Source organism: Asparagus officinalis, chromosome 7 (assembly GCF_001876935.1).
Source record: "Asparagus officinalis chromosome 7, Aspof.V1, whole genome shotgun sequence".
Classification (NCBI taxonomy): domain Eukaryota; kingdom Viridiplantae; phylum Streptophyta; class Magnoliopsida; order Asparagales; family Asparagaceae; genus Asparagus; species Asparagus officinalis.
Genome location: NC_033800.1, coordinates 136191043 through 136217109, shown reverse-complemented (window position 1 = coordinate 136217109; position 26067 = coordinate 136191043). Strand labels below are relative to the sequence as shown.

The following is a 26067-nucleotide window of genomic DNA, read 5'->3' as shown; positions in this document are numbered from 1 at the left end:
GAGAGAGATAGAGAAGATTAAAAATTGAACAAAAGAAAAAAAACAAAAACATATTAAAAACAAATTTATTTACATGGATATTGCCTCCAAATACTAATGTACTCTCTAAATTAACTCCTGTTATAAGTCATCCCAATTTCTTCCCAAATTACTTCCCGTTCATAATTTTCGGCATATAGGAGTTCTAATCGAGAGTTTGACTAGTTGAAAAGAATTTAATCTTCATGGACCAAATTAGGTCAACCGACTTCTACCTAATTCCGTGACTATAGCTTACAATTGCACACTTTATAAATTATACTTAATCAGCATAATTCTCAAATAACTAAGATCTCACCCTGCTACTAACTTTCCACAAAGTACAATTAAGTATAAAACATCTATCTTGCCCAATAGAATCACAAATCTGGGTTAGTTAATATCTTTTATAAGTAAGAGCGGAGATAATGAGGCTATAAAATATTTTAGATATAAAATGCAAGAATCAATATTAGATATATGGTATATAGCATGTCATGTTGAATATAAAGAAGTCTCATAAACCATCACAACTAATAAGTATTATATCTCTTCACATACATTGCAGAAGTATAAATTTTTCATATTTATGCAATAGAATTTTCATATACTTGAAACACTACGATCTGATCACTCCATTATTCAATCCATATATATGATATTAAGTATATCCAATGAAGACTAATCAATGCACATAGATGACCAATATTAACAAGATCAAACTATCTGTGCTCCAAGAATCATTAAGCATGTTGCTTATCATTCCAAATACGATGTACAACAATATACGTCAGTATGTACTCACGTAATTAGTTCTATATCTGCGAAGGAGTTCTGTGGCTTTTTGATGATTTTAAAAACATATATTATAAATTATAAGTAATAAAGAATTAAAATAAACTATTAGATATATTTATCGTCTGAGACTAGAGATGCCAAATTTTGATGTCGCCCCTGACCCATAGACCAACTAAGGTTTATTTTGCCTCATTGTAATATAAATACTTATAAATTCTACTATTTTACTAACAGTTTCATTTTACAATTGATGGAACAGAGCTTCAATTCACTATTCTTTTCTCAACTTTGTCTAGCTCTTATGAGCAACACCTTTGCCCAATCAACATATGTAAAAATAATACATCAAAAGGAAACTATGTTTGTAGTCCCTCCAGAAATATGAGAGATCAAAAATACTCATAGCTACATCACCTCTTCTTCTATAACCATTTGGCTATTGATTTGGAAATATATGATAATTCTATTCAAGTTTTAAAACACATTTTTGTGAGAACAGAGAAAAAGCATGTAGCTTGTTTTAAACATCTATTGGACCAGTGATTCTGGAATTATCAATTTCTCTATTGTTGAGATAAATAAATAGGTCGTAAACAAGCCCAATACCCCTATATTTTGATATTGTCATTATCAGTATATTTTGAATTACAATTATTATGGAAAAACTCCTAGTCAGAATTATCCAAATATTCAGTAAAGTTCTATCCATAATTTAGCCTATTACAGATTCCTATTAATTAGCGTTGCGAGACAAATTAGACCATTTAATAATTCATGCTGCCTTATCTTATCTAAATGAACACATTAGATAATGAAAGACAGAACACGACAGGTCTACATGTTCACAAAACAACTAAGTACATGAATTTCAAAAACTAATTAATTTGTAGAAAAGCACATTACATTATTTTGTGAATTATTATCAAGAATAAAAATGAATATATATCTAGATCTTAATCCACTCAAATTACCAAATTAGACTGTAAAAATTAGACCTCTTTACATATCTGTCACAACAGTCAATAAGTGCGAGCGAGGGTGAGTGTGCCACTAATTCCATGAAGCTATTGTTGCTATCTAAAACATAACACAATTGTGTGCCAAATGATATAACTTCAGGTTAATTAACTCCATAATGATTAACAATTTCCCACAGCGCATGATCGAACACGTCATAGCACAAATATTATCTTTGTTGTAACTAGACAACCTAAACAAGTACACCTAAAGTTCATGCTCTTAAGTCATTATTCATCGTGACGTAACGTCAGGGAAATATACACAACAGTTAGCAGGTCACACACCACACATCACTGAATTATACATAAGGAAAAGAGGTAACTTTGCTAATTAAGAACTTTTGCCCTAACAGTGATTTATCTCACTCTTAATGATTCTGCTAAATGCATGATTCAAATCAGTTTCTTCACAAATTATTATACCCTCTAAAAATTCATCAACAATCTTAAACCATTGAATATAGAATATTAAAACTATCGAATAGAAAAAGCTTCCTATTATTCTAGTAATTTAGTAGCATCCCTTAATCCACGGAGACAATTAACGCCCTCCCCAATCTCCAAAAATAGAAAAATGGTCATAACTTTTAAGCTTCCTTCTGAATCCGAGCTATCGTTGCTGATGCTCTTATTGAAATAATAACATACCCAGCCTGTTTGTGTTTGACGAACCGCGAAAACTTCTTAACAACTACCCTCAGGGTCTTTTCTTAATTACCAAAAAAAAAGATACAACCACAAAGCAATGCACACAATGATTTACGTGGAAAACCCAAAACCGGGAAAAAACACGGTTGAGCTCGGAGATCACTTCACATAATGGAATCAATAAATGGGTTACAAAAGGCACACACACGGCACACCCCGACAAAATGCCGACTTCCACAAAGCCCTCACGTTACGCTCCTCTCTATATTCAACTCAACACTAAGCAGACTCTCTACAACACAAAAGACCTCTCCTTCACTCTAACTCCCCTCTATAACTTGTCAAGAGAACCATTGACCAAACTTAGAAACCTCTCCACAATGAGAGCCGTGCTATCTTTATAGCCTTGATGAAAGCTCCACCTTCTCCATCTCCAAGATCCCATACCCCGAATCCATAGCACTTTGTTGGAACTACCAACAAACTCTCCGGTCCAAATTCCTTGAGTGATGTCGTTCATAGGGTAATTTGACTGACCCATCCAACTCCCATCAATAAGCTGCTTACCGATTCTTGTTATTCCAAACTTAGAGTAAACTATACATGCACCCTCCTAGCAAACCTTCATGTAGAGTGTAGTGCGCTAAAAATCACAAGAGAAGCCTAGCTTATTCCAAACCAAGTCTCGCGACAACGGAGGTCACAAATTCAGGACGACTTCCCAATCCACGGCATTCCGACAACTCCACAATTGCCACAAACCCAGCGACCCCTTCCGAATCTGAGATGATTCGATCTTGATGGCTGTGACACCACAGCATGGCTAATATCCGTAAGGGCAACTATTAGAGATCATGAGACAGTGGGAGCGATTTCCAGAAATAAAAAGTTGGACTCAAGTGGTGAGCTTGGCTTGGTAGCACCGAGCTAGTGGGCACCCGAATATCCATCGCTTTAAGACCCCCCTAATGGAGTTGATACCCTCCTTTTACTCCTACAACCACAAAGCCTAAACAATCAACATAGCTTCTCGGCGTCATGATCCGAACAACATATGCTCGACACTAAAGTCTGGCTCGTGGCTACATCAGGGCTACTCGAGGCCGAATATTCACTCTCTAATACCACCTATCGACCCCAATCTGATTCGCATTCCCCCCCGTTCCCCCTAGCTCCCTACCAACCCACACAAAGCTACAATCAAATAGCTCCTTCGGTCGGCTGATCGACAAGCAAATAGCACGGACTTTTCACATAGACCTAGTGCAGAAAACGGCTTGCCACATTCAACCGACACTCTCGAAGCCAACTGGATCAACACTCTAATGCACAGCCTTCCACCCAATCTACCAGTGAACGTCACAATCTGACACATCCCAACATCAATTCCACGACTTTCACACCCCAACCAACAGCTAAAGCAGGACTTACCTCGAACACACGGCTCCTTGCACGCTCTAAACAAGACACGAAAGCTCTACATAACTTCAGTTAAACTCCTTCTGACAACGCGGGTTCATCCCAAGCGTCCATACACTTGGACAATGAAACGGCGACCCTTCCGGCGTCAGTCAAGGCGCACGGCGACCCCTCGGCTGTCGTCAAGCCCGACTGACCCTATCCACCGAACGCTGTCGTTCAAAGCACGGCGACGCATTCGCGTCCGTCCAAGCCACCGGCGACCCCTCCGCGTCGTCACAAGCCCACGGCGACCCTTTCCGCGTCCGTCAAGGCCCCGGCGAACCCTACGCCTCGTCAAGCCACGAGGGCGACCCCCCGTCCGTCCAAGCCCACGGCGACCCCTCGCGTCGTCAAAGACCCACGGCGCCACTTCGCTTTCCGTAAAGCCATCTAGCGACGCCCTCGCTGTCGTCCAAGTCCATAGCGAACCCTCGCGTCGTCAAGCCCAACAGCGAATGTGACCTCCGTTGTCGGAGCTTGTTTGAATAAGCTATCTATTGTGATTTTTAGACAGCCTACACTCTACATGAAAGTTGTAGAGGTGCATGTATAGTTTACTCTAAGTTTTGAATAACAAGAATCGGAGCAGTATTGATGGAGTTATGGTCAGTCAAAGTACCCTATCCGAATCACAAGAATTTGACCAGATTTGTGTATTCCCAACAAGTGCTATGCATTCATGGATCTTGGAAGATGAAAAGGTGGACTTTCATCAAGGCCTATAAATAGGCACGCTCTCATTGTGGAGAGGTATCTAAGTTTTCCACTTGTTCTCTTGAAAGTATAGAGAGTTAGAGTGAAGGAGAGTCTTTTGTGTTGTAGAGATCTCTAGTGTTGAGTTAATATAGAAGGAGCGTACGTGAGGGCTTTGTGGAAATCGGCATTTTCGGGTGTGCCGTGTGTGCCTTGTACCCATTTATTGATTCCATTATAGTGAAGTATCCTCCGAGCTCAACCCGTGGTTTTTCCCGTTTGGGTTTTCCACGTAAATCATTGTGTGCATTCTTTGTGGTTATCTTTTTTTTGTCATTAAGAACAAGACCCTGAAGTGGTGTTAAGAAGTTTCGCGGTTCGTCAACACCAACAAGTGCTGGTATATTATATTCAATAAGACATCAGCAACGTAGCTCAATTCAGAAGGAAGCTTAAAATATGACATTTTTCTATTTTTAGAGATTGGAGGCTTAATTGTCTCCGTGGATTAAGGATGTACAAATTACTAGAATAATAGAGCTTCTCTATTCGAAGTTTTATATCATATTCAATGTTTAAGATTGTGAAATTTAGAGGGTACTAATAATTTTTGAAAACTATTGATCCATGCATTTAGCAGAATCATAAAGTGAGATAATCACTTAGCAAAATCTTAATACAAAGAAACCCTTTTCCTATTCTGAACCTCATCTCTTATGGGGAGAAAAGGATGCACCCTTTGCTAAACTTGGTGTATTTTATATTCCCTACTTACTCACATGATAATAGGCTAGGGGTGCCAAAAAATTTTGATATCTGGGGGAAATTTTGTATTTATATCCTTTAGGATACAAATATTGTTGTTTATATCTATATCTAATAGGATATAGTTACAGATATGAATATGTAGTGATAAATCTAGATTCATATCTGAAATATCAAAATATATAATTTACAATTATTATAATTCTTAGATTAATAGACTTGGGGTTGATCATAATGATCAAGAGATCTAATCTTAATTCTTCGAGTATAAAGAACATATTAGTGAACTCCAATGTATCATATAAACTATATTTTTCAATATTATATGGCTTTCTCATATCCATTTTGTATCCGTGTGTATGTCCTCATGTATATCCACATGTATATTCAATCAATATCCAGTTTTAGAGAATATGGATATGAGTTTTTCTTATCGAGATACAACTTTATATATACTAGTTGGATTGCAGGTGCAATGTACATGGTTGAATATCATGGTTATTAAAATTAATAAAAATAGAATAAAAATAAAAGAGAAAATAAAGTTTTTTGTGGGATTGATCATCAACATAATAATCTCTATTTTAAATAAAATATTATTATTGTTTCCATCAACCCAGACTCTCGCCAAGTGATCTACTATTTGTGAGTTATAAACACATTGATCTAGTACAATATTTTTGTTTATTAGTATCTTGATATCTTTAAAAGATGGGTGATCATTCAATTCGTAATAAAATTTTGCATATGAATTTACTTGCAATATGTTTATTAAACTTTTAGTTGTGGTTTGACTTATATTCACATTAACTTTTAGTTGTGGTTTTACTCATATTTACATTATCTAATGTTCTCATTTAATTTTATAGCTCATTCTCCTTACCATAAAAGTATAACTAAAAGTATGAATGATTATTTTCTTGTGAAATTAGAGCAGGGAGATTATGATATATTTTATCATGTACTTTAAATATAAAAAATTCTCTTTGAAATGTTCCTATCAAATCTTACCCCAAGCAATATGAACGGAAAATGCTATTATAACTCATTTGCCTGGAGCAATTATATTGTATATAGGACATATACAGTAGTATCATGTATTTTCTGGTTCCGGCTGTAAATCCGCAAGAGTGGTAGTCTCGTGTATTTTCTGACTTTAATTACTTTTGTAATTAATATTCTCTAATTACACGGGATTATTAGTCCTATGTATTTTAAAGATAATTTTTTTACAAAATCAACCTCTTTGTTGCCAGTCTTGATGGTGTGGTAAAAAAATATCAATTTTGTTAATTTTTATGTAAAACAGTCAATTTTGCTAATATTTTAAAAAAATGGTCTTTTTAAAAATTCTCCTAAAATAAACTGTTAATTTAAAATATAAAATGGGCGAAAAGACCTAAACATTCTGGTGATTAATTGACCCATGAATAGGAAAAACAATAATTAAAATAAAGGTATATTTAAATTGAATCTAACAAGACACTTCACAGAATGAAGTATGAAATGGGTCCAAGAAAACATTAAAAAAATTAAAGAAACTAATTTTAAAAAAATATATAAGATCGAGGGATAGAGGGAGAGAAGACCTCACCGACATGAATTCTATTTCTCTCCGAGCGTGACAACGAAATTGGTGGAGAATGAGCGAGGAGAAAAATGAACAGAATAGATGATAAAGTGGGCATGCTTATATAAATAGGTTATTAAGATATTCATCCTAAAATCTTAAATACATACATGTTAGTCCCTAACATCTTTATAATTGCTCATTTACAATGTTATTACTATTCAGTATTAAATCAATCTTATTATATAAGATTATATACCCTTTTAAATAAATTATAAAGTATATATATATGGAAACCCCAATACTTATAGCCAGTAGTTAGGCTCCACAAAATAGATTAACTTTACATTATAGTTTGCTATTGGTAATACTGTTGGCAATGCCATTACCTTTCAACTTTATCTTATTATTCACACTTTTCTGATGCAAGTCCTCTTTTGCTAGTTACTCAATTAGCTATATTTTGTTTTACAATGTCAGAGGTTAGAATATTCTTTTATGTTTAAAAAGTATCGACATGATTTTCTTGAAAATTATATACACATATATAATAGCAATAGTATATACTTCAATTCAACTCAAACATTAGTTTGAAGCCATTTAGAATGATGTCCTTTCTACCCAAGAATAGTGACATAGTGATTACATAATCCAAAAGTCAAAGAAAAAATTTCTACAAAGGGAAAATAATTTATTATGTCAAATTAACAATTAATTTATAAAATATATATGGTAGTGCAGATAACTATAGAAAGTAAGGTATATGTCTTCATAAAAATTTCATAGTGAGTGGCCAACTACAATCATCCAAATTTAAGCATAAATAATTATTTTTTTAGTTAATAATTTGATACGTGTAACTATAAAATAAATCTTAAGCAAAATATAGGAATTGAAATTGTATTATCATGTAGGTAAATAAATAAATATTATTAAATCTCCTCTTTATATTAAATTTAAAAGTAATAATTTAAATTATTAAGTGACAAATATTAGTTCATATGATAAAGTAAAGAAATATATGGTTTATATACCTAATAGTCAATCGATTAAATGTATTAAATTTATAATGACCACGGTCAAAATTATATAATGGATTCATATTAAATATAATTTATAAATAATAGTACATTAAAGTCAAAAAACTTTTAACCGTTATATAGATTATTTAAAAAAATTTGCATGTATAAACTATATTGTCTAAGAATAGTGATGTGCACACTTAACTATAGCCTAATACATCTTAAGAATGACTTACTCTTTAATATTATCATTAATTGATGTATCTATGCATTACACTAATAACACAATGGAAATTTAGAAACTACAAAAGAAACACCCTCAAAAGTTTTAAAAATTATAAAAACAAACACCCTAAACTTTTATAATTTACAAATACACAAAACTCTTCAAAATTACATTAAGATCAAGGAACTACAAAAAATCACTGAAAATTTTCAAACTTTAGAGGGGTAATTTGTAATGTACTAAACTTTAAGTTTGTTTTTTATAAATTTCAAATATAATAGATTTTCAATTAGTTGTGATCTTTTTAAAAAGGTTATATGTAATATTGACCCTGAAAAGTTTTTTCTAAACCTATACTTTTAAAGGGTGTATGATATTTTTTCATAATTTTTTTTATTTTCTACGGATTGCTAGTAATTTTGTATATTCATTTTAGTGTCTACAAGTTAGAAATTCTTATAGTATTTTTTTGTAAATTATGAATATTAGAGGTTTTTTTATAATTTTCTAAACTTATAAGTCTTTTCTATAGATTGTAAATTATTTATAGACTATTTATAATTATTATATTTTTAATTTACTAATGAGTTTGAAATTCTCAAGGTGTTTTTTGTAAAATTTGAATTTTGAGTGTTATTTTATAATTTTTTAAACTTTAAGGGTGTTTTCTATAAATTAAAAATTATACAGGGGATATTTCTAACTCTTATATTTTTAATGTACTGATAGGTTAGAAATTATCAGGATTTTTATAAAATTTACAATCTTAAGGGTTTTATTTTGTAATTTGTAAAAAGTTTAGAATGTTTATTGAAAATTCCATAAATTTTTGGGGGTTGTTTGTGTGTATTTATAGGTTTTTAGTGTGTTTATAGGTTGAAATTTTCAAAGTGTTTTTTACAAATTCTGAATTTTTAGGAGTATTTTTGCATTTTTAAAACTTACCATATACTTTCTCCAATGTAAAAAACTTTTATTTTTTAGTTAACTAATACTTTTCAGATTTCTCACTGAATTGAAATAAGTAAAATTTATAATTTTTAAGATGTTTTAATAAAATTTTATATTTGTAGGGGTGTTTTTACAATTTTAAAAACTTAGAATATATTTTTTACAAGGTCCAAAAACTTTTAGGTGCTGGCTAGCATATATATTTTTAGATTTCTCTACAAACTGAAATAAGTAAAAGATTTAAATTATACCAAACATATCTATTTTATTCAATAACATGTTAAGTCTTATTATGGATAGGATAAATCATTCAATTATAAATTCAAAGAAGATAGGAAAATTAGAATAGATTAGGATAGCAATATAATATTTTAAAAAAGTTAAGGGTAATATTGACCATAGGTTCCCCAAGTCATACTTTTAAAGGGAGTATGATTTTGATTATCAGATTTTTCTACTTTTTATGAATAGGAATTTCTAGTAATGGATATGAATAGTTTTAATTTAATGAGAATTCTTAGGAAGATAGAATTAGTTGGATACATGTCATCTTTTAATAAAATAGAAAATTATTTCCACTATTTGATATCTTTTAATTTCAAATTTTGGTTGAAGATTTTACCTTTAAATTATTTGAATATATTTGAATATATTTGAATATATTAGAAAAAATTAGAATGTAATATCCAAAAGGATTAAGAGCAAAATTTACCATAGAAAGTTTTTCTCAAACTCCCTCTTTTATGAGGAGTACGATTTATATCCATGATTGGTAAACAGATTCAGATATGTTAAGTATCATATGTAATCCATATATGGACTGTTTGCACTAGGGATGTTAAATGAGTAGGTATGGGTCATAAATGGTGGGCAGATTTTGCTCATTTGCTCTTTTATGGTCCAATTGCTAAATGGGTGGGTTTTTCGCCCCCCATTTCATAAGCGGGCCGTCATTGGCCAATCTAACTATAATAGTGTTGTATACATAAATTTTTAAGGGTCTTTGCAAACTTTTAGGGGGGTCTTTGCAAACTTTCAAGGGCTCTTAATAAACTTTTGGCGTCCTTTTTGCAAGCTTTTAGGGGTTTTTGCTATTTTTATGGGTGGTTTACAAACTTTTGGAAGGCAATTTGCAAATTTTTCAAGGGTTTTGTGAACTTTTGGGCTCTTTTTGCAAAACTTTTGGGGTGCATTTTGCAAAATTTTTAAGGCTTTTAGCTAACTTTTAGGGGTTTTTGGCAAATTTTTAGGATGCTATGTGTAATTTTTAAAACTTTTAGGGTATTTTTTGCAAATTTTAAAATTTTCTTGGGCTATGCGTAAGTTACAGATCTTGCACTATTTATAAATTTTGATATTTTATGTGTGTTCAGTAAATTTTAAATTTTAAGGGTATTTTTTACAATTTTCCAACTTTTAGGGTGTTTCTTTACAAAATTCAAAGCATTCAAGTGATGTGTAATTTGCAAATTTTTATATTGCTTGTGAATTTTGATATATTGAGGGTGTTTTTTCAAAATATTTGAATTCAAGTGAGTTTTATTTCATTTTTTAAACTTTTAGGTGTTTTCTACAAAATTTGAAACTTTCACATGCAATGTGCAATTAACAGGTTTTGTACAGTGTGTGAGTTTTGATATTTTAAGGGAGTTTATTAACCATTTTTAATTTTAAGTATGATTTTTGCAACTTCTAAAAGTTGTGAGGTGTTTTCTACACATTTCAAAACTTTTTGGTGATGTGTATAATTTATAGACTTCATATACTGTATGTAAGTTTTAAAATTTTAATGGGGTTTTTGTAATTTTAAAATTTTGAAGGTGTATGGCCAAATGTGCATGCATTTATGCGTGGGCAAATGAGCAGTCCTCTACCAGCCCATTTAGTGCCCGCTTATTGCTTGCGATAATGGAAACTGCCCATTTAAAGCCCTTTGTACTAAAGTGGTGGGTTCAGACAGGCCAGTTGGTGGGCAGCCATAATGAGCAATTGGGCATGGGCAAGATTTGTCATCCCTATAACTTTTAGAGAATATGAATATGAGTTTATTTTACCAAGATACAATTTTATTTGCATCTATATCCGTGATTGGTAAACTATCTATATCCGTGATTGGTAAACGGATTCTGATATGTTACACGTCGTATTTAAGTCATATCTGGACCATTTGCACCCCTATAAATGGCAGTAATAATCATGTATTCTTATATAAAAGAAATTCAATTTAGAAATTTAGCACCATCAACAAATGAAGAGTGTTTATGTTAAGGGACTGATATTTTCTCGTCGTACTCTTCTCCCGCTGTATTTTTTTTCTCCTCTTTCATTCCTCTCATCTGGAACTACAACTGGTTATCTTTTACAAACCAAATATCTTTAGACAATAATTGAATGTTAGACTACTATTTTGGGTATATTATAGAAAACTCTGAATAAGTTTTTGCATTTTTGTATAAAAATCTTCAGAAAATATCACTTTGTGTTTTATACTCAAGGGTCTATCTGCAAAGGCAACTATGAAGTGATAAGTTCAAAAGAATATTAGTAAGGGGGTCTAAGTTGTTCATCATCTAATCCGCAAACAGCAAACATAAAATTATTTGGCATCCAAATACTAAAATAGTTAAATTGATGAATTGTTCAAGTTTCTGTACTCATTTTAGTCTGTCTTCTCTAATATCCGCAAACAGCAAACATGAAGTGATAAAATTATTTCCCCCCTGATTCCCCTCATCTACCCTTCTAAATGGAACTCTCAAATGAAAGTAAACCAAAATTTCTCTTCACATCCTCTTCTCTACCCTCCATCCAAACAGACCATAAGTACATAACTATCTCGTTTTTCTTCCACATTTGAGGCCATAAGTACATAACTATCTCGTTTTTCTTCCACATTTGAGTCCATAAGTACATAACTATCGCGTTTTTCTTCCACATTTGAGACGTAGGTGAGAAAGAGGCACATTGCATCCAACTCATGATAGTCTTATGACTTCACTGACTTGATAATTATTTCTTAGATAACTACATAGCATATTATGAAAATCACATTAACAAGGGTGAGTCTTCCTGCAATTATGGATTAAGAAAGGGTTAATTGCGGATAGACCTCCTGTGCTATCGTCCAATTGCAGATTGACCCCCGACTGAACTTCTTAACACTTTTAAGAGCCCAAAAAAAAAATCATTTGTCTACATCACCTCTCAAATCTGTTAGAAAAAGAATAACTTTCTACTAATAGTTATCACCTAACCCTTCCCCCTTCAAGGTCTTTGCTTGCTCAAGTTACCACAATATTCTTGCACACTTTCACTCACAATAATAAGTTTCTGCAATGAGCATCTAGCAACAACTTGTCATCGAGTATCCAAGTATAAATTTGTACCAAACCTAAACTACTCCCTATCATTAAACACTTCACAACAACCCATGTAGATTCTCACGGTAAGCAGAGTTGCCTCACCCAAAACAAACTTCATCTATCTTCTATTATTTCAACCTCTTCGTATAAAATTCCTCCCTTTTCCCTTCAATATCATCACAACCAGGAATCAAATGGCACAAAGAAGTTCAAAACTCGCTCTAGCCCCCATCATCATCGCCCGTAACATTAAGTTGTTCTTTGGCTCAACCGCCACGTCAACCTCCGATTATTAGTCTTCAACCTTGCATTGGATTCGTTACGAGTAACTCACCGGTTCCAACCTCTCAATGCTGACCTGAGCTTGCAAGTTTGGTGCAGACTCAAGCACACTGCATGTGTGCATTCCTTAATATTGCTGCATCTCAACTTCCATTGCCTGTGAACCAAACTCAGGCTATCATTCTTCCTGGTGCTTGCAACATCCAGGCTCCACCACTTAGCCCGTGTAACGGTATGTACGGTATTGTGCATCATGTGCGAGTATAGTCCAATATTGAAAATGATTAGATAGGTTAATGAACTTAAAATAGAAAGTTGGGGTGAATACTGATAGCTTAAGATTTGGTGTTTTATCGGAGTTCAAGTTGTGGTCCACGAGGGAATGAGTTTAATGCGAGGAACAAAGAGTCAGGAAAGTAACTGGAGTCTAATTTGCATACAGACAGTAGAAATTGTGCGGATGTTGGTAATCTTATTCATGGTTATCGGTTTAGACCAAATCAGAGTGACTAAGAAATGATTAGCTTACAGACAAAGAAGATCAATTTAGACCAAAATCAGATTAACATTGGAGATGTCCAAGAGAACAAGATTATTTTGATTAATTTCGTACTTCTCAATTATTTACAAAGTTGTATCTAACTCTTACAGGAATCCAATTTCTCCTAGAACTTGCTTAATTAGCCAAATGAAAATTTTACAGCCAGAGACAGTGACTGAAAATGATTAGTCCATAAAACCTAAAGATCCTATTGATGTTTGTAGGTTGACTTAAAGACCAAATCAAATTATCCATAAAGGATGGATGATAACCAGGACTATGCGTTAGGAAATAATAGTTTGGATCAATTTGATTCTCAATCTATAATCAAGGTTAATCTAACTCCCAGAAACACCAGATTACTCTCTAAAACTTGTCTTGATTAACCAAATGAAAATTTTAATGCAAAAGCTAATGCCCAGACTTGGTATAATTGCAGCTGCATCTACAGCATCAGCTGGATCATCACAAGGAGCTTTGGCACCAGATTCTCCGGCAACACAGACGGATGCGAGCAATCCATCAAATCCCTCGACAACAGGTGTCCCTGCATCTAGAGGTGGATCAAAAACAGGCCAGAATAAAGAAAAACAGTCATCATCAGCCATAAGCTCTACCAAGTTCTCCCTTTTGTTTTCCTTCTTCCTTTTTGTCGCTTCATCCTTCATTAGCTTCAACACCAACTACTGTATTGTGAATCTGTGATCCTTTGTCTTGTATCTATGTATATCTGGAACTTGGGTACTAGTGGTTTAGGAAACACTCTGTTTGAGCCAGCAATTTGGATTGTTTTGTACTTGATTGTTATGGACTGAGTATTGACGCAGGAAGTTGTAAATTGATGTACTTTTTGTTGTGGATACAGTATTAATGCTTCAAACATGCACACATGCACAGATATACATATGCATACACAGTGATGCACATGTATGTACGCATACACCCACATGCACATACACATAAGCATGCATATGTATATTGTATGCACGCGTGTATCCAGACGCACAAATATGTACATATGTGCATGTGTGCCTGCACAAACACGTACTTGCACACACATTCACATATACATGGACATTGGACAAACATAAACATGACATTTGCCCATCCCGCACAAACATGCACACCGCACATACATGCTCATACGCATGCACGAGTGCATAAAGAAAGATGCGTACATGTGAACAAGTAGCAAATAGTGAGCATCGTGACTATTTAAAAAATAATCGATATGTAACTATCAGCATCAGCATTACAGCGGCAAAATATTGCGATCCATAAAACACTTGGATTTCACACCTTCTCCCACTTGAAAAGCTATCATAAGCAATCTCATTAGTCAACTTAATTTAATTCTAATCTTCGGTACTGCAGCCACCTAATCAATCTCAGCCTCAAGCTCCGTTCATCTGTACTGGGATCAAGATGAGCATTCTTTGAACGAAAAAATTATCCTATAAAAAAAATACTATGATGACCTCTAAGTCTGGTGATTAGCGTTAATTGCACTGTCAAAATGGTATCATGGAGTTGACTTTTGATCATTTTGCGGCTACATGACGTGAAGAAAAACTCTGGTAATGGACTTGAATGACATGCATAGTGGACAGATTCTTAGAAAACTATAGTAGTTGAAATGATGTTTTCTAACCTAGCATAAATGGAGAGAAAAAGAGTATGGAGAACTTTACAACTGATTGCGTTTTTGTTACTCCAAAATTTTCGAAATGTACTTTCCTGTTAATTTGATTGCATAAACAAACTCTATTTTTTATTACATTATTCATATATTGGGAACTATGAACATAAAAGTACGTGGAGATAGACATATTAGACCTAGTACTAATTTTCCTCCGTCCTTTCCGTTTCTAGAATCTAATACAGCAGAAAGATTAACTACAACTTTTTTCCGTTAACCATGAACATCACAAAAATATCCTGATGTTTCAGATATTTGGATTTAGGATATACAAAAGAACATTTGAATTACATGGCTACATTTTACTATTTCCTGCGAAAAGAACTTTCGGTAATTTACCTTACTTGAATCATGAATCCAACTGTTGGGGATTCGAAACAATCAATCGAACCATTACCCTGATCCGGACCTTGTGTTGAAAGTAGGAAAGTAGGAATAATACCACAAATAAAGATCTAACCTTGCAAAAATAATAAAGAAGACGAACACGCAGATTTAACGAGGTTCGGCAACGTGCCTACGTCCTCGGGAGCCACACCACACAATTTCTTTATTAATTGAAGAAGAAATACAAGTCTCAAACTAGGGTTTAATCTTTTTGAGATTCTCTCTTTTTCTGCAATCAAAAACTCTCTTTTTTTCGTGTTGTATCAATCCTAAAAACGTTTAAGGTATATATAGAGTTCTGGTAAAAACAGAATCCAAAACAGTTTAAGAAACTGTTTGACAGCGTCGCAGTCGACCATGACGGTCGACCGTGCAGGTCTCGTGGTCGACCGCAAACCAATCACGGTCGACCGTATCAAAAATCCGAGACCAAAAATCCTACAGGGTTGGCGCGGTCAACCGCCTTCGGATCCAACTCCTCCTGAGCTCATGTGCACATTCGCGGTCGACCGTCAGATTCTCGTGATCGACCGTGGATCTATCAGGTCGTTTTCTTCGTCGTTTTGATTCCAGCTTTCGTCTTGATTTTAGGTCTACACTTTAGACTAACAATCTCCCATTTGGAGACCAAAGTGCCTGCAGTGAGTTCACCCGAACTCTCCCCTTCTTTACATATATCTTCTCCCCCGAAAAATTCTTTCTTCAATCAACAATATCCCAGCGATCGTGCCGATCTTCGTAGTGTGGCTCCGCTTTCGTCTTCTACTCGTAAAGGTCAACTAAAGTTACGCACAATTCCAGTTTCTCAATGGTGACGGCCTTTGTCAACATATCCGTCGGATTTTGACTCCCCAAAATCTTTATTAAATGCAACTTTCCGTCTTCAACTAGCGAGCGTATAAAATGGTATTTAACGTCGATGTGCTTCGTTTTGACATGATATACTGGATTCTTGGCAAGATGTATAGCGCTCTATCTATCATAATAAAGAACTTCTCTCCCTTGTTTCAGATCCAACTCTTCCAAGCACCCGTTCAACCAGATCATCTCCTCGCTTGCTTCACTCACCACGACATACTCAGCCTCGGTTGTAGACAAAGTCACAATCTTTTGCAGACGTGAGACTCAGCTCACTACTGTCGACGCTAAAGTATAAACATACCGTGTGGTGCTTCGCCTCGTATCATAATCACCGGCGAAGTCCGCATCCACGTATCCCTACAGCACCAATTCATTCCTCCTAAAATATAATGGCTTGTTCGTTGTCCCTCTCAAATACCGTATTATCCACTTCACGGCCTCTCAATACTGTTTCCCTAGATTGCTTGCAAATCTGCTCACAACTCCCATTACATTGGTGATGTCCGGCCTCGTGCAAACCATCGCGTACATGAGACTCCCAACGACCAAAGAATATGGCACTCTGCTCATATGCTTTCTATCTGCATCTGTCTTAGGCGATTGCTCCTCAGATAGCTTGAACTGACTTTCAAGGGGTGTGCTAACAACTTTAGCATTCTGCATGTTGAACCTCTGAAGTACCTTCTCAATGTATTCAGTTTGGCTCAATCTCAATGTCCCTTCGGCTTCATCCCTACTGATTTGTATCCCTAGAATCTACTTCGTTGCACCAAGATCCTTCATTTTAAATTCCTTTGCTAGTTGTTTTTTCAAACTGTTTATCTCCTCCAAACACGGTCCTGTTACCAACATGTCGTCAACATACAATAACAAAATAATAAAGCTAGACTCGAACCTTTTGAAATGACAGCAATGATCCGAATTACATCTTCTATAGCCATTGCTCTGTATGAAGTTATCAAACTTCTTGTACCACTGTCTCGGAGCCTGTTTCAAACCATATAAGCTCTTCTTGAGCTTGCACACCATCTCTTCCTTTCCTTCTTCAATGAAGCCAACAGGCTTCTTCATGTAGATTTCTTCATCCAAGTCACCCCATCTCTTCCTTTCCTTCTTCAATGAAGCCAACAGGCTTCTTCATGTAGATTTCTTCATCCAAGTCACCATAAAAAAAGGCAGTCTTCACATCTAACTGCTCAAGAAAGAGGTCTTCTGCAGCCACCAAACTCAATACTACTCTGATGGTTGTGAGTTTCACAACAGGAAAAAATATCTTCGTGTAGTCCACTCCTTCCCGCTGTTGAAACCCCTTCATTACTAATCTGGCATTGAATCTCTTGCTTCCATCACTCTCTTGCTTGACCCAATAGACCCATTTGTTATGTAAGACCTTCTTCTATGTAGATAGCTGGGCTAATTCACATATCTTATTAGTGAGTAGAGAATTCATCTCCTCTTGTATCGCATGCTCCCACTTCTGAGATTCACTCACTTGCATTGCCTCTTCATAGCACTCCGGATCATCGCTATCTGTCAATAATAAATAGTCAAGAGATGAAAGATATCTGGAATTTGGTTTGGGTATCCTGGATGACCTCCTAAGCTCTATATCCTTGGTAGTTTCTTCTGCACCTGGAGCATTCTCCATTCTCTGATCAGAACAAACATCATCATCCCTATCTAGAAGTTTCTCTATATCCATGTACTCAGATCTATCTGTATCTGAAATACTGTTCCCACTGCTTTGGCTATCCTTGGCATCTTTCCTGTTCTTGTACATCACCTCCTCATTGAATATCACGTCTCTACTTCTGATGATCTTCATGTTCTTCTCATCCTAAATATGATACTCGAACTCATCAATGTTGTATCCAATGAATGTGCACTTCTGTGATTTAGCTTCAAGCTTGTCCCTAACATGGTTACTTATATGAACATAAGCCACACAACCAAATACCCGCAAGTATGAGAGATTTATCTTCTTGCCACTCCAAACCTCTTCTGGAATTCTAAAATCTAATGGAACTGATGGCCCGTGATTAATAAGGTAAGTTGTCGTATGTACCGTTCCGCCCAAAATATCTTAGGCAGACCTGCATGTAATCACATGCTCCTGACACGCTCTGTCAAGGTCCTGTTCATCCTCTCCGCAATGTCGTTCTGCTGCGGCATCCCTGGAGTAGTCCTCTCTAAACGAATACCATTCGTAGCACAAAATCTCTTGAACTCTTCCAGCTCGTATTCCCCATCATTGTCTGATCACAGACACTTCACCTTCAGATCTGTCTCATTCTCCACCATGACCTTCCACTTCTTAAAGATTCCAAACACCTCTGACTTATACTTCATGAAGTAGATCCACATCTTCCTCGAGTGATCGTCGATGAAGGTGACATAATATCTCGAACCGCCAAAAGAAGACACATTGGCTGGACCCCATACATCTGTATGAATCAACTCTAGCTTCTGAGCCTTAGGTGGCCTTCCATTCTTCTGAAAACTAACCCTCTTCTGCTTTTCAAAGATGCAGTCTTCACAAATCCCGACTTCCACGGCGTCGATCCTGGTTAGTTTTCCTTGTGAATTCAAAATCTTCATCCCCTTTTCGCTCATGTGCCCTAGCCTGTTGTGCCATAAATCTGTATTCTCTTTGCCAGCTGTAATTACGAGGGTGTCACTCGCATATAAGGTGAGATAGAGAGTTCCTAACTTGTTGTCTCGAGCAACTATCATTGTACTATTGGAGATTCTCCACGAATTCCTTGTGAATGTCGAAACATAGCCTTCTGCTCTAAGCTGTCCCACCGAAATAAGATTCCTCTTCAGCTTCGGCACGTGTCTCACATTCTTCAAGGTCCACTTAGAACCCTTCATATGAATCTGTACTTTACCCTTTCCAACAATATTATAGGGCTTATTATTCTCCAAATACATTTTTCCAAAGTCCCCTGCTACATAATTCTGAAATAGCTTCCTGTTAGCAGTGGCGTGGAAAAAGACTCCTGAATCGATGACCTAAGAATCTGAGTCGCTATTCATAGCAAGGATCAAGGCATCCTGCACGATGTGAACCTCTTGCTCACCCGCATCCTTCTTTAGATTTTTACAAACTGAAGGCATATGGCCCTCCTGATTGTAGTTCCAACACTTCCCCTTGATAGGCCTAACCTTCGAGTTCGACCTCTTCTTCATTGATTTCGACCGATTCCTGTTCTGGTTTCCTTTCTTCTGGTTTCTGCCTCTCTGCTCGAAGTTTAGAGCTGAACCTGAACCTTCTGATTCGGACGATTTTCTTCTAACCTCCTCGGATAGAATCATGCTAACAACCTCACTCAGCTTTAACTTCTCCTTCCCCGCTGAATTACTGATTGCCGTCACACAACCTGCCTAACTATCCGATAACTGCGATAAAATCAATAGGGCTTACACTTCGTCATCAAACATGATGTCCACGGAGATAAACTGATCAGCAATCGTGTTGAACTCGCTGAGGTGCATCGTGAAGGATCGTCCTTCTGCCATCTTGAGGTTAAAAATAGTTTTGACGAGATGCACCTTGTTTGCTGCCGACGGTTGCTCGTACATCTTTGCAAGCGCTTCCATAAGCCCTACTGTCATCTTCTCCTTTAAAATATTATGAGCTACTGATTTGACGAGCGATAATCAGATTTTCCCTAGAGTCTTCCTATCCAGTATCTCCCAATCACCATCTGACTCCTCCTCCTTCTTTTCCTTTTCCTTGCCCATCAACGGGCCATACAAGTCCTTCTGGTACAGATAGTCCTCCATATGCGACTTCCAGTGGGCGAAATCTGAACCGTCAAACTTATCGATCTTTGATTTATTTTCCTCTGCCACGGCTTTCACACAAATTGCTGAACGAAGCTCTGATACCAGTTGTTGGGGATTTAAAACAATCAATCGAACCCTTACCCTTCCGGACCTTGTGTTGAAAGTAGAAAAGTATGAATAATACCACAAATAAAGATCTAACCTTATAAAAATAGTAAAGGAGATGAACACGCTGATTTAACGAGGTTTGGCAACGTGCCTACGTCCTCGAGAGCCAAACTGCATAATTTCTTTATTAATTGAAGAAGAAATATAAGCTCTCAAACTATGGTTTAATCTCTCTGAGATTCTCTCTCTTTCTGCAGTCAAAAACTCTCTTTTTTCGTGTTGTATCAACCCTAAAAACGTGTAAGGTATATATAGAGTCCTGGTAGAAACAGAATCAAAAACAGTTTAGAAAATTATTTGATAGCGTCGCTGTCGACCATGACGGTCAACCGTGCAGGTCTCGCGATTGACCGCACACCAATCGCGGTCGACCGTATCAAAAACTCGAGACAAAAAATCCTACAGGGTTGGCGCGATCGACCGCCTTCGGATCCAGCTCCTCCTGAGCTCCTGTGCACGTTCCGGTCGACCGCCAGATTCTCGCGGTCGACCCTGGATCTATCAGGTTGTTTTCTTCGTCGTTTTGATTCTAGCTTTCGTCTCGACTTTAGGTCTATTCTTTAGACTAACACCAACGATATTCAACTATATACACATCTAGCTACTTTTCTCAATGTGGAACTAGCCCTCATCTCATGTCTACTGCTAAACCAAATCCGAATTTGAACTAAATGGACGTGAGACACTCCTAGTATATATCTATGTAGTATACATCTATGTATATAACCAGGTGTGACCCCCCGCCCTTCCCCAAAACATGGAGCATGTCTCCATGTTTTAAGGGGGACATTCCCCATAACATGGAGCATGTCTCCATGTTTCAAGGGGGACATTCCCTGAAACATGGAACATATTTCGGGGGATGTTGTCTCTCATTTCTCCCTATAAATAGAGTGGAGGAGGAAGAGAGATTTGTGGTGGAGAAGAAAAGAAAAAGAATGTAAATTCTTGAGAGATTTTGAAGAGAGAAAAATCAGAGAGAGAGCTTGTGAGTTGTACAAGTTTGGTATTCTCCTTATAGTGAAAACTCCCTCCCGTGGACATAGGCAAGTTTGCCGAACCACTTAAATCTCGTGTCTTAACTGTGAGTTGGTTTTGCTTGTAGGTTCCCTCGACAAGTCAGTCTTAGAACTGATGAGAGGTTGAGCTGGAACAAGAGTTGGTTATTGCTTGTAGGTTCCCTCGACATTTAGTCCTAGAACTACTGAGAGGAAGAGTGTATATCTCACTTTGTTAAGATATTTCACTTATGTTCTTGTTTTCTTTGTGAAATGGGAATATAGAGGTTGACTTGAGCTTTCGTGAAAACAAAAGTCAGGGCTTTCTCTCGGGTGATATCGCTTCCGCGGCGTAAGGGCGTGACTCTGCGCCCAACAATTGGTATTAGAGCCATTTATTTAGATTGGAGATGGTAAAATTTCTGATTTGAGGTATTACTTGATTATTGTGTGGTGAACACAAGGTATTTGTTAGAATTCCTGAGAAAAGAGAATTTATTTATACAAGCGGAGAATGACGTCAACAAGTAAAATAGTTAAAGTTGGAAAGTACGAGATCGAAAAGTTCAACGGGAAGAATGATTTCTCCTATTAGAGGATGTAGATAAAAACTCGTTAATTTCGCAAAATTTGCACAAAACTTTAGCTGGAAAAGAGAAGAAGCATAATGATATGTTTGATGAGGATTGGGAGGAGCTGGATCTGGAAGCACGGGCGTCGATTATCCTTCGTCTTGAAAAGGATGTAGCTTTCTTGGTAGATGGAGAGGAAACGGCTGCGGGAGTGTGGTCGAAGTTAGAAAGCACCTTCATGACAAAGAGTCTAACGAACTGGATCTATTTGAAATTCAAAATTGTATACTTGTAAGATGGAGGAGGGCTCATCAATCCGGAAATACATCAACAAGTTTGATAGGATCATATCAGTCTTAAAGGACATAGACGTGACAGTTGAAGACGAGGATCAGGTGCTTCTACTACTTCTATCTCTGTCGAAGTCTTATGAGAACCTGATACAAACATTGATGCTTGTAGGAGACAATTTGACGATAGATGAGACTAGAACGGCGCTTCTAGTGGATAACCTTCGGAAGATTACAACCAGTGACATAACTACTGGTGGTAACAAAGAACAAGAGTAGGGATTGTTTGCTAGAGGAAGGGGTAATGAGCGAGGAAAAGGTAAGGGAGGAAAGTCTAGATCGAAATCGAGACATCTTGCGGGAAGGACGTATTTCAAATACGGTGAAGTTGGGCATTTCAAGGTTGAATGTCCTAATAAGAGAGTAGGTGGGAAAAAGAACAATAATAAAACCGAAAGGAGCAAAGGCAAGGAAGAGACGAGTTACGTCTCGGAGGAAGGGAGCGATAAAGAATGTTATGTTGTTATGGGTGGTGAAGATACCTCCGGTAAGTGGATTCTTTATTCGAGTTTCTCTTACCATATGTGCCCAAATAGGAAGTAGTTTACTACCTATAGAAGCATTGATGATGGAACCGTATTGATGGGAAATGACCATGCTTGTAAAACGGTGGAGCTTGGCGATATCAAAATCAAGATGCATGATGGAGTGATCAGAACCCAGACGGATGTGAGGCACGTTCTTGACTTGCGAAAGAATCTCATCTCAGTTAGTGTTTTAGACTCTGATGGTTGCAGAATAGTAACAGAGAACAGAGTAAAGAAAGTTGTTTGGGGTTCTTAGCAGTGATGAAGGGTATTCGTCACGATAATCTATATACTCTCTCGGGTACAACAGTGATAGGAGATCAGCGGTTGGAACTGATGTAAGTAGTGGAGACTCATGTGAGCACACACAGTTATGACATAAGCGGCTTGGGCATATGTCAGAGAAGGGCCTAAATATGCTTGGTAAAGAGGGCTTGCTGAAGAATCTGGAAAAAAATTACATAGATTTTTGTGAGGATTGTGTGTACGGAAAGGCGCATAGGGTCCAGTTTCTAAGAAGTAATCACAAGAGCAGAGGGATACTAGATTATGTGCATACGGATGTTTGCGGTCCGACTTCGACAACTTCCAATAGGTGGTTCCAGATATTTTGTCTCGTTCATAGATGATTATTCTAGATATGCTTGGATTTATTTTCTGAAGCATAAGAATGAGGTGTTCGAGACATTCAAGAAGTAGAAGGCAATGGTTGAGAACAGGACAGGGAAGAAATTAAAGACACTAATATCTGACAACAGTACAGAGTATACAGATGGTGCTTTCAAGGAGTTATGTGATCAGGAGGGCATTGCTAGACACTAGACAGTCAGATCTACACCACAGCAGAATAGAGTCGTAGACGGATATTGCAGGAGAAAGCAATGAGTATGCGATCATATGCTGGATTAGGCAAAGAATGGTGGGCAGAAGCGGTGGCTACAGCTCATAGTGAATCGGTCTCCACATTCTACACTGGATGGTGATACACCCTTTAGGGTGTGATCAGGGGAGCATGTAGATTATGAGAGGCTCCGGATTTTTGAGTGTACCGCCTATTATCACGTCAATGAGGAAAAGCTTGACGCGATGGCTAAGAATGTAATATTCTTGGGGTATGCAAAGGGCGTAAAAAGCTATAACCTTTGGTGTACAGAAGATTCGAAGTTCGTGATCAGCAGGGATGTTACATTTGATGAGAAGTTCATGATTGCTAGGGTGCCTAAGGGAGATGGTGTTGAGACTGTTGGGGCTTCTAAGTCCCAGGTTATTAAGATAGAACCTAAAGACCAACTAGGTTCTAGTCGTGTTCAAGTGTGAAATCAGGTAAATGATGAGCTTGAGCAGGAGGAGGCTCAGCAGGAGAATACACAAGCACTATAACAACAACAGCTTGAGGATATTTTGGCTTCCACTAGGCCAAGGCGAGCATACAAGCAGGTACTAAAGCTGGGGGATGAACAACCCCTAAAGCACTATGGGCAGGTTAATTTGGTAGAATACGTACTCTCGGTGGAGGATGATGAGCCAGTCTCCTTCAAGGAAGCTATTCGGGATAGAGATAGTGAGAGTTGGTTTGCTGCGATGGAGGAGGAGATAGAATCTCTTCAGAAGAACCAAACATGGGAGGTGATCCCATTGCCCGTAGGTAGAAAAGCTATTCGTTGTAAGTGGGTGTATAAGAGAAAGGAAGATCCTTCAGAGCTCGGTGGTACAAGGTACAAGGCGAGGCTAGTGACTAAAGGGTTTGCACAAAGAGAGGGTGTGGATTATAGTGAGATATATTCTCCGGTGGTGAAACACACTTCTATTCGGGTGCTATTGAGTATTGTTACTCATGGTAATCTTGAGCTGGAACAACTTGATGTAAAGACGGCCTTCTTGCACGGAGACTTGGATGAAGAGATCTATATGCATCAACCTGAGAGCTACAAGGTTGAGGATAAGGAGCATCATGTATGTCGCTTGAGGAAATCACTATATGGATTGAAGCAATCTCCTCGGCAGTGGTACAAGCGATTTGACTCCTTTATGCTGAAGCATGAGTTTTCCAGAAGCGACTATGATTATTGTGTCTACATTCGGATGCTTCGTGGAGGTGATTATATCTATCTTCTTCTGTTTGTGGATGACATGTTTATTGCTTCGATGAGTAAGGTGGAGATAGATAGGCTGAAATCTCAACTTGGTAAAGAGTTCGAGATAAAGGACATGAGTGCTACAAGAAAAATACTAGGTATAAAGATTAGAAGAGAGCGGACGAATCAGCGATTGTTCTTGAGTCAGAAGGGCTGCATAGAGCAGGTGATCGCGAGGTTTGGGATACAAAATGCAAAGTCGGTGGTGACTCCATTGGATTCACATTTTAGGCTTTCAGGTAAACAATCTCCCACTATAGTGGAAGATAAGACACACATGGAGCGTATTTCCTATGCTAGTGCAGTTGGCAGTTTGATGTACGTCATAGCGTGTACACACCTAGATATTTCACAGACGGTTAGTGTTCAGCAGATTCATGGAAAATCCGGGAAAGGCACACTAGAAAGCGGTGAAATGGGTCTTAAGGTACTTGAAAGGTACCGCGGATACGGGTTTATGCTTTGGTGGAGATACATGTCATATTGACGGGTTTGTGGACTCAGATTATGCGGGCGATCTAGACAGACAGCGATCTACTACTGGTTATGTATTCAGAATACATGGCGCTCCAGTTAGTTGGCGATCGATGTTACAGGCTACAGTGACACTTTCTACTATAGAGACCGAGTACATGACCATGACGGAGGGAGTAAAGGAAGCATTGTGGTTGTGGGGTCTTCTAGACGATTTGGGGATTGAGTAGAAGAGTGTGAACTTGTGATGCGACAGTCAGAGTGCGATTCACTTGGTGAAAAATCAAGTTCATCATGCTCGTACCAAGCATATCGATGACAGGTACCATTTTGTGCGGGATGTCATAGAGGAAGGCGATATTTCTCTCATGAAGGTGCGCATAAATGAGAACACGACTGACATGTTGACCAAGGTGGTGACAGGTAGCAAGTTTTAGTATTGCTTGGACTTGTTTAATATCAGTCAGTGTTGATCTGCCCAAGAGGGTATGGCCCTTTGGGGCGGTGATGGGGGTGAGGTGAAGATTATGTTGGAGAATAGTTGCAGAACTACGATTAACTTGATCCCGGTGGAGGATATGTAGGTAGCCGCGGTATAATGGCATAGCTGGTTTGGCCTGGTTTGATGTTTTAGATCTCTCTGGTGATATTCGTGGTGTTCTTTTGGTGTTCATCCAAAATTTAAGGTTTATCAAATGATGTACGAAGTGAAGAATTGTGAACCCCCTCCCCTCCCCAAAAAAAAAAA

At 37.1% G+C, this 26067-nt stretch overlaps 1 protein-coding gene across 1 annotated transcript; it reads left to right on the top strand.

The window, feature by feature from the left end:
• On the top strand, positions 12610-14134 carry LOC109850700. The gene is made up of 2 exons (XM_020420755.1): positions 12610-13047; positions 13796-14134. The coding sequence occupies exons 1-2, from the start codon at positions 12930-12932 to the stop codon at positions 14059-14061; spliced, it is 384 nt and encodes a 127-aa protein (XP_020276344.1). The 5' UTR covers positions 12610-12929; the 3' UTR covers positions 14062-14134.